Source organism: Grammomys surdaster, unplaced genomic scaffold, assembly GCF_004785775.1.
Source record: "Grammomys surdaster isolate TR1022 unplaced genomic scaffold, NIH_TR_1.0 149, whole genome shotgun sequence".
NCBI lineage: Eukaryota > Metazoa > Chordata > Mammalia > Rodentia > Muridae > Grammomys > Grammomys surdaster.
This window is the reverse complement of record NW_021604607.1, coordinates 10,361,381-10,372,073: the sequence shown is the minus strand read 5'-3', so window position 1 is coordinate 10,372,073 and position 10,693 is coordinate 10,361,381. Positions and strand designations below refer to the sequence as shown.

The 10,693-nt window shown below is 42.7% G+C and overlaps 1 protein-coding gene across 2 annotated transcripts in view; it reads right to left on the bottom strand.

Annotated features, from left to right (window-relative positions):
- Positions 1-8,060: 8,060 nt before the first annotated feature.
- The window catches only part of Kcng3 (potassium voltage-gated channel modifier subfamily G member 3), a 42,477-nt gene continuing 39,844 nt past the window's right edge, over positions 8,061-10,693 (bottom strand). For both annotated transcript variants that reach the window (XM_028765136.1, XM_028765137.1), the window contains exon 2: positions 8,061-8,943. In XM_028765136.1, the coding sequence (XP_028620969.1) occupies positions 8,298-8,943 (646 nt within the window). In that variant the 3' untranslated portion in view covers positions 8,061-8,297. The remainder of the gene's footprint in view (positions 8,944-10,693) is intronic.

Here is a 10,693-nt window from a genome sequence, read left to right as displayed (position 1 = left end):
TGACCACAATAGCAGAGAAAAACCCAAGAACCCTTGGGAAGCAGTGAGGAATGATGGGGATTCAGCTGGGCTAGAGCATACAAGATGAAGATAAAGCCGTCGGGATCACCACACCTTAGCAATGCACACTCTCAAGATGAAATCAACATGAGAGCAGCTGGGTGTGACGGCACGCACCTTTCAGCACGGCACTTGAGAGCAGAGGTGGGTAGATCTCTATGTGTCCAAGAACAGCTTAGTCTACACAGTGAAGTTCTGGCCAGCCATAGCCACATAGTGACGCTTTGTCTAAAAAAGGGGGGTGGGGAGTGGGTATTCCATCTACAAAAACATCAAAAATAACAACATACCTAGGAATGAATTAAACCAAGGAGGTGCACACAGAAAGATAGAAATCTCTATTCCAAGAAACAAATGGAATGATAGCCCATGTTTACAGATTGAAATGCTTGGTCCTGTTAATACGGTGACACCGTCTTAATTGATTTAGACATTTGATGAGATCAATACCAGGCCAAACTTTTAACTACCAGCCCCTGCATGTGGTGGAGCGCTCCTGAAATTCTTGTAATTTCAAAGCTCCTAAGGCTGAGTCAAGGGAGGGAGGACTAAGTTTAAATCTAGCTTGGGCTTCATAGAGAGCTCAAGTCCAAAAGATTTATTTATTTATTTTATGTATATGAGTACACTGTTGCTGTCTTCAGACACACCAGAAGAGGGCGTCAGATCCCATTACAGATGGTTGTGAGCCACCATGTGGTTGCTGGGAATTGAACTCAGGACCTCTGGAAGAGCAGTCAGTGCTCTTAACCTCTGAGCCATCTCTCCAGCCCATGGCTAGTTAGTTTTTAACAAAGAAAAATTCTAGTTGTCTGTTAAGCAGAGAAAACGATACAATGAGCCAGTGAGGTTGCTCAGTGGGTAAAGGTGCTTGCCTCGCCTCGGGTGACCTGAGTTCCATGCCAAGATCCCCAGTAGAAAGAGAACCGACTCCTGAGGGTTACCCACACTCACACACATGTGTCTCTCACATATACAACTCAACCAATTAAATTGAAAACACAAAAGGACCCAAAGCTAAAGTTCATATAGAAACGGAAGAGACCAAGAACAGCCAAAATTCTTGAAAAGATTCTCTCTTTTTAAAAAGATTTACTTATTTTATGTTATGTGTGTGAGTGCTCTATCTGCATGCTACAGGGGGTATCAGACCACACTATAGATGGTTGTGAGCCTCCACGTAGTTGCTGGGGATTGAACTCACGACCTCTGGAAGAGCAGACAGTGTTCTAACCACTGAGAAATTCCTCTAGCCCTTTGAAAATACATTTATTTCCTGATTTCTAAACTTACTAAAAGCTATTATCTTCGTATGGTTCTGGTATAGAAATAACTGGGAAAGATGTACTTCAACAACCATAAAAGAAACACTTGGCTTGGATCTGAATTTAGCACTTGAAACTGGAAATATTACTTTTCTCTATGGAAGTGAAATTATCCAGATGACTGGCTCATACAGGAGAAAAGTAGCCTCTCACAGGAATGACAAGTAAGGAAGACACAGACAAAAATGTATATTTACTAACATTGTATATTAATATACAAAATCAATCTGTCACTATGCTTCTGGTACTGGCTGGTTTTGTCAACTTTGACACAAGTTAGAGTCATCAGAGAGAAAGGAGCTTCAGTTGAGGAAATGCCTCCATAAGATCCAGCTGTAAGGCATTTTTCTCAGTGATTAGTGGGGCCAGGCCCAGCCCATTGTGGATGGTGCCATCCCTAGGCTGGTAGTCCTGGGTTCTATAAGAAAGCAGGCTGAGCAAGCCATGTGAGCAAGCCAGTAAACAGCACCCCTCCATGGCCTCTGCATCAGCTCCTGCCTCTAGGTTCCTGCCCTGTTTGAGTTCCTGTCCTCTCCTGACTTCCTTCAGTGATGAACAGTGATGTGCAGGTGTGAGCCCAATAAACCCTTTCCTCCCCAGCTTGCTTTTTGGTCATGGTGTTTCCATCCATAGCAACAGACGTTTCCTTTCTTTTCTTTTTCTTTTTTTTTAAAGATTTATTTATTTATTATATATGAATACACTGTAGCCGTCTTCAGACACACCAGAAGAGGGCATCAGATCTCATTACAGATGGTTGTGAGCCACCATGTGGTTGCTGGGATTTGAACTCAGGACCTCTGGAAGTGCAGTCAGTGCTCTTAACCACTGAGCCATCTCTCCAGCCCAGACGTTTCCTTTCTTACAAAACAAATAAGCACTGTCACATTCATACCCTGCAAATGCCTCTATTCTGTCATGGGAAGATTGTAGACATTGAGAACAATACTAGCAATTGAAGTCTAATAAAAGGAATCTATGTGGCAACATCACGGGGAGTTGTAGTTTGAACAGAGCAGGCATAAGCGAGGACACAGAGTCATTGTTTGCAGGTGAACATCAAATAGCATTCTCCACGGCTTCTACCCGCTGAATGTCGCTTATGCTTTGACTTGGAGTATGCAGTTGGATTCATGGTGATATTTTTAAATACCCACCAGAGCTACTAAATTAAGTTTGCACATAAGAACTGGTATGGTGGTGTATATCTACAAATCCCAGCATCCAGGAGGCTGAAGCAGGAACATTGTTACACAGTTGAGGCCAGCCTGGGTTACACGCAAGACTCTGTCTCAAAAACTGAAACACGATAAAATAAAGTGCACTATAAACTCAGAGTATCATGTTCCGTTCCCTAAACTGGCCATCAAGCCTACACAAAAGGCCAAAAAGTAAAGTGTACTTCTGGGAAACATACCTCAGTGGGAGTGAGCATAACATGCATGAGGTCGTAGGTTCAATTCCCCAGTGCTCCCTGGGAATGCCTGAGAAAACTGGGAAATCTAAAAGTGTAGGTGTGAGGTTGTCACCTAGTGGAGCATCATCCCATACTTGGTAACACCTCACAGGTCTAGGGAAGGTTCCCCAACAAACAGAACAGTAAAGCACTAATTTTTTTTTTCTGACAAAGAACCATTGTGCCCATTCCCACAGGCAGATGGATTCTTGAAAGGCAGGAAACAAACGCCATATGAATGCTTGCTGAACAAACAGAGCAGTGTATGCAACCTTCCCTGACCAACTGGAGCCTGTCTGGAGTTCTCAATTAAAGCTTCCTGCTCAGCTGTGGCTCTCCTAAACAATGCAATGACAGGAACCAATTGCCTGTAATGTACATGTATACATACACACACACACACACACACACACACACACACACACACACATGCGCGTGCGCACACAGGCATGGTTTTTTTTTTTGAAAATTCTACTGAAGGGCTAGGAGGGTGGCTCAGCGGTAAGAGTGTTTGCTTAGCATGTATAAGGTCATTTTCCAGCACTGGGGGTGACAGTGAGATAAGAGATCATGAGAAAGAAAAAGACAAAACATCTCTTAAAAGTATGAATTCCTTCTGTACACTGTGGCACATGTCTGTGATCTGAGCATCTGGGAGGTAGAAACCTGAAAATCACTAGTTCAAGACCAGCTTAGGGCCGGGAGGCAAAGAGAGACAGATCTTTGTGAATTCAAAGCCAGCCTGGTCTACACAGTGAGTTCCAGGATAGTCAGGGCTACATAGTGAGACCTTGTTGATAGAGACGGGGGTGGGGGGATGGGGAGGGGGGAGTGCAATTGTGCATATGCAAGCTGACTAGGAAATGTGGAATCCTATTTCATAAATGCCAAACAAAATCAAGCAAACAAAATAAAAATCTGAGTCCCCTAAAGTATTGCACAATTATAAATTCTCCTTACTGACATTTAAGGCCTCTAAAAACAATAATCGTGTTTAATTAGAACTAAAAGTGAGGAAGAAATCTCTAAAGCATTGAAGAAAAATATGTTTTAGGGTATGTATGTATGTATGTATGTATGTATGTATGTATTCGTACCATATGTATGTGTGTGTGTATGTATGATGTATACCATATGTATGTGTGGCTAGTATCCTTGGAGGCCAGAAGAAAGGATTGGATCCCCTGGAACTAGAGTTGGGAAGGGCTGTGGGCCACTAAGGGGATGGCAGGGAACCGAACGCAGGTCATTGATTAGAGCAGCCAATGGTCTTAACTGATGAGCCATCTCTCTGGCCACTAAAAGAATCTGCAATCTGGAATCAACTTTCTGTTGCCTATCCTGACCTAACAGAATTAAAAATATTCCTGACTCATAACCCAGTGGAGCAGACTTAGCTGTTGCTAAAGTCTGGGTGGGATAAATGGTTTAGAACCTGGGGTGAGGTAGACAGAAGGCAGCCCACATCTGTTCTGACTCCCCATAACCCTGTAGATACTTACTGCAGGTTTGCCTAGGAGATCTGTCTGCTGTGTTACACAAAGACACACACCTATGCCAGACCAGAGGGGCTACTTTGACGCTGTGTGTTAAAGTGAAGCAGCAAAGCTTAGCTGCATAACAGAACTAGGAGTTTTCAGATGTTTATTTCATGTTTATTTTAAAAGGAAACAAGCTTCTTCTGGAAAATATCCAACCAACAAAGACAATTCAGATCCATCCTATTTTCCACTCTGTAGGATCACAACCAACGAAGACAATTCAGATCCATCCTATTTTCCACTCTGTAGGATCACAACCAACGAAGACAATTCAGATCCATCCTATTTTCCACTCTGTAGGATCACAAGAGGTGTAGGCAAGACACGCACCCACAGATTGAAAGGGGCTGACAAGATGGCTCAGCAGGTAAAGGTGATTGATTAAGTCACCAGATGGACTGAGTTCAGTCCCCCGAAACCACCTGGCAGATGCAGAGAACAGACTCCTGTAAGTTGTCCTCTGACCTCAACACATACGCATCCATGCACACATGCACACATGCATACATATGCACACATGTACTACACACACATAAAATAAATGTACTTAAAAAGGATTATTTTGACGTATGGACAGCCACTATGAATGAATATATTTTAACATTTTAAGATAAGAATTCAAAAATGTGCAATCACATGTAACTACTAACCCCAAGAACAAATGTGTTTGAACCAGCAGCAACTCAACAATAGTAATAAAAAAAATAAATAAATACAGGGGGTTGAGGGGACAGTTGGGCACGGTGGCGCACGCCTTTAATCCCAGCACTTGGGAGGCAGAGACAGGTGGATTTCTGAGTTCAAGGCCAGCCTGGTCTACAGAGCAGTTCTAGGATAGCTAGGGCTACACAGAGAAACCCTGTCTCGAACAACAAAATAGAGAATTTATTGAGTTATATGCTCAGTTTTACATATGCTCCCTAATTTTGTCTCCTAATCTTCCTGCTCTCTTGTTTCAGGGAATACAGATCAAGCTATGTGTAAGAGGGATCATATATGCTCAAACAAAGTAAGCTCAAGATAAAGCCCCCCAGAGCCTTCCCTCTTCAGTGTTCTGAGGATATCTGACTTCTCGGGGTGGGGGTGGGTCCTCATGCGAGTATTTCTGCCATGAAGACCAGAGTGTGAAGACAAAGTATACCTAAAAGGGAGACTCCACCTCAGCAATTAAAAAAAATACAATTTATTTATTTTTAAAATTTCTGTGGTGTGTGTATGTGTGTGTGCGTGCGTGTGTGTGTGTGTGTGTGTATGTGTGTGTGTAAAAGTGATGTGCAGAAGCTCACAGAGACCAGAAGAGGGCATCAGATCCCCAGAGTCTGGAGTTTCAGACAGTTGTAAGTCAACATGTGGGTGCTAGGAACTAACTCCAGTCTTCTGCAAGAACAGGAAGTTCTTACGGTAATTACAGTAATTACTGAGCCATCTATCCTAGGGTTTTGTTCTTTAAAGCAGCTGGATGTTGTAACATGTACCTGTAATTCTAGCACTTGGGAGGCAGAGGCAGGAGGAGTGTCACAAGTTTATGGTCAACTTTATCTGCACACCAGACACCCTTATCTCTAAACAAACAAACAAACAAACAAACACAACACCAAAAAAGCAAATACATAAAATAAAACGAAACATTAGTAACATTCAGAGAAAGCTGCAAAAAAAAAAAAAAGTCTGTTCCTAAGAAGCGCCAGCATCCTAAAGAACAAAAGAACTCTGTTGTATTTTCTCTTTTAAGAATGAACCAGTTTATGTCTCATCCCTTTGTTTACAAACGGGTAGCTCAGCTGCTGTTAGCAACATCCAAGATGCTTCTTAATGAAAGCCAGCCCCCATGAAAAGTCCCGCATCACCACTCGCTACTTAAAAGCAACTCAGAGTTCGAGTGGCTTCCAACGTGTGGCTCTCCACGTGCATGTTCACAAATGTCTGTCTCCTCCTCTCTTCACAGCAGTTTCTGCTGTCCGTCAGCCCGTCTGTAACAGACACTGTGAGCATCTGGTGACCTGTTTGTGGCCACGAGGGTCCAGGCTCAGTGGAGTACTAAGTTGCTTAGAGACGGAATACATACTCACATGAAGGATCTCAGTGCCAATAAAATGAAAGGCTACCATATTCTTACTAATAATATAGATGAGCTATCATCTGCATACAATTTGCATAAATCACAAAGCTTAAAAATAAATAACACTATGCCATATGTTCAGTTAAGATGAAACAAAGGTATATAAATAACAGTTTGGTGTGTAAAGTTAGCACACCAACGAAGGTAGTAGGGAAAGTGGTGAGGTTTTTTTTTTTTTTTTAATAGGCAGTATCACATGAACTTAAAGAAGAGAATTGGGGTAAACAAAAATGGGTTTGCTATTATTGCCTGATCATGGCAATGAGAATGAAATGTGGCTTGTGACAGTTTCTGCCAAACCTAGAGGCGTGTGCAAAGCAAACTGCTGGGGCTGCTGGAGACTAAGGTTCTAGCCCAACTATGTTGTCACCACACACTCCGTGCCTTGGCTTTTCTACCCGTAATGGTGAATGCTGGACTGATGGCTAAGATTCCTCTAATGGTCACTTCTGGTAAGTCCTTTTCTGAAAAGTACATCCCAGTACCAACCCATTTCCTTCAACCCTGATAACCACAGTGCGCAAACTAAAGTGTTCACTAATCAGTGACTCTGGTGTGTGTGTGTGTGTGTGTGTTCAAGTGACTTCTTTATTACAATTTCTTGAAAAAGCAATATTCTAACTCATACTGTAAAAAGTTAGCAGTGAAGAGCTTCCACTTTTGCACACCAGCAATCTGGATGGAGTAACATGTCCCAGAGTCTGTTACCCTTACAAGAAGAGAGATTCAGTGTGACCATGATTCACAATAGTGGGGAGTCAGGTCAGAGAACATCTGCCCTGCTTAGAACTGACTTAGCAACACTGGACTAAGACAACAGTGTTTCTCCTTTAATGACAACCTAGTAACGGTGTATGAGTATGGCTGTTGTGCCAAAAAGCTAAAGAAGTATCTTTTCTTCACGAGCTTTGTGGTGCTGAGGAAGAAGAGCTATAGCTGAGAACTCCAGTTCCAACACTGAAATATCACAGCACTTTCTCATTGTTTTAGGTTAGAAATGCTCTTGGCAATCTCAATGCTCGGACTCTGAATCACAGCAACTGACTCTAACTCACCCAACAAAATGCTAAGCGACACAATGTCTCTCTGTTATTACGTACTCTTCAGAAGTTATTTCAGTAAAATGGGGGCCTAACCAGAAAGAGAAAACACATTTAAGGTTCCATAAAGTTGTAAGATAAGAGAAGTGATAGGCACAAAAATTAAGCTGAGGATAGGGTAGAGAAGGGTGCAAAGTTTTTCAAATAATATTTTTGCTTGTCTCTAGTTCCACGATACAGTTTAAATTTGGGCCAACTTTTTAAAGTATTTGTTAAACAGTTCCCACATGTGACATATGTTTCCAGGATACTTCTGACATTGATATGAGAAATTATAAAACATTTAGAAACGAAAATGTTAGTCTCAAAAATAACACTGTTAAGCTCCAAGCTTCTTCTGAATTTGTTAAGACGGAAAAGGATTTGGAAAATAGTGCCTTTCTGCTTTAAAGTGTTCAAATACTGTGCTTAAGAACAGCCTGCAGCATTGTAACTGTGCAAGGCAAGGTGAAGGGAAGTGAGACGGAACAAAATAAGGTCCTAGCACTTTCTCTCCCATCACTGTCCTGTGTGTGTGGTTCCAGTCCTGACTACTCTCTAAGTAAACTACTTTACCCCTTCGGCTGAGAAGGATAATGTCACCCTTCCAACAGGAGGATAACGCCATTGCAGTGCCCACCCAGGGAGAAACACATGACTAAGAAGTAGTGTCAACTCCACCAGAGGATGTGTGCACGGGGACAGATTTGCCACACATTAATTCAGGAACTCGACTGAGAGGCTCCTGCTATATCTGGCTGATCTAAGCTTGAGCTCATGGTAGCACTGCACGAAGCTATGGTAGATGAAAGTGATCGGTAATGCCAACAGAACAATCCCACTGACAACACAGACTCCTCCAAGAATCCTTCCAGGCACCGTGATAGGATACATATCTCCATAGCCAACTGTTGTCATAGAGATAATCACCCACCAGCAGGCAGCGGGGATGCTGGCGAAGTCCTTGTTGGATGTTTCCAGGTCCAACCCATGTTCAAGGAGCTGCGAGAGTGCACTAAAGATTGCCATGGCAACACAGATGAAGACAAGTAACATAACCATCTCTCGGTAGCATCGCTTGAGAGTCAAGCCCAGAGTCTGTAAACCAATGAAGTGCCGGGCAAGCTTAATCACCCAGAAGATCCGCATCATCCGGAGGACCCTCAAGGTGACCCCAGCCCTCTGGAGTTGAGAGTTCTCGCCTGTAAATACTGTCATTAGCACAGAGATGTAATAGGGCGTGATTGCCAGTAAGTCAATGATGTTCAGGGGTCTCTTGACAAACTCACACTTGTTTTTGGAGACGATGAACCGAACGATGCACTCCGCGGTGAACCAGCCTATGCAGATAGCTTCAATTATCCTGTCAGGAGAACAAAGGGAGGATTGATCACTTTATTTTTAAGCATTTTAATAGCTCTTTGGATTCTTCAGATAGTACTACACTGACATATTAATTCAGTCACAGTTCCAGAAAACATGAAGAACAGACAGTGTGAACATCATCAGAGCCACCAGGACGTAACGGGACAATAAGTACTCCAGTTTAGGTTATAACTGAATTTCAAGGGGTTCTTATACATTATCCTACATAAAATACTATTAAAAACGAGTAGGTCCCCCCCTCCCCATCCTTAGCTCTTGAAAAAACAAACCTGTCCTATTTGGTGGTGTGAATATAGCTTAAACTGATCTAACCACAAAGTAAGACTTCACATGTTCTTTCAGGACAATAGTTCCCAATTGTGGGCTTAGCAGTGGAGGGTGGAACAGAAAGTTTTGAAAAATGTCCTAAAATGTGATTCTTCCTTACCCTGCAGTAGGCTTGTGTAGGAGACACTGTGGCTGGGAGAAGCTTTTAGGAACTGCATGGATACCCACTGCAGGGAGAACCATTTCCCTCAGCCTAGAAAACAGGCTAAGGTCTCCTGGGCTGGACCAAACCATTACTGCAATCTTCCCCAAAGACCACAACTACTTCGTTTGTTACTTTCATAATGGCTTTTATGTAGCATAGAGGTTTATTTAAGATGTATTTATTTTTATCTTAAGTATATGGGTGTTTGCCTACATGTATATATGTACACCACGTGTGTGCAGTGCCCACATAGTCCAGAAGAGGGCATCATATCCCTGGAACTGGAGTTATAGACAGTTATGAGCCACCATGTGGGTGCTGGGAATCCAACCTGAGTCCTCTGGAAGAGCAGTCAGTGTTCTTGGCACCCAGTCTTTACGGTATAGTTTTAAAATGCAGTTTTGTACAGGGAGATTATTTCTCAAGTGTCCTAAACTACTGTCCATGTTGAAAATAATATTTGCAGAGCATCTGAGAACTAAGGCAGGCTCCTTAGAAGAGGCTGCCACCTGAAGGCTTTGGCCAACTCCACCCCAATCTTCACTCTAAGGCTGAAGAAACCCAACCTTAGCAGACTGGTTAGGAAGCCTGACACGGAGAGGCAGCTAATCCAGAGGTAACTATAAAGTGACTTAAACATCCTAATCTGAAGTTAAGGTTATCAATGGTATTCCTCACATAATCAAGGCAGTGGATGGAAGCAGGCAGCCAACACTGTAAAAGGAATCTCTCTAAGACCACAGAATCCAAGCTGCCTTGGATGTCACTTGAAAATGAGTGAGTATAACTAACCAGGTTTTCCTTATTATGATGTTCTCCAGAGCTACACATATTAATTTTATTAATCTTTGCTTTTTTTTGAATAAGTATTCATATTCACGTGGTTCAAAACTACAAAGCTGGTCAAGTGTGCTGGCACATGTCTGTACTCTCAGCATTTGGGGTTAGACGCAAGAAGATCAGGAATTCAGGACTAGCCTCTGCCACACAGCAAGTTAGAACCATACCCCCAAAACAGGAGACCAAACCCCCAAAACAAAAAAACATAAAATAAAAGACTACAAAAAGAAAAATCTCAGCCAGGCATGGTGATGTGTACCTGTAGGCCCCACAGCCATGGTGATGTGCGTGTGTGTGCGTGTGTGTGCGTGTGTGTGCGTGTGTGTGTAGACTCCTCAGCCATGGTGATGTGTATGTGCAGACCCTGCAGTCATGGTGATGTGTGCCTGTAGACCCTGCAGTCATGGTGATGTGT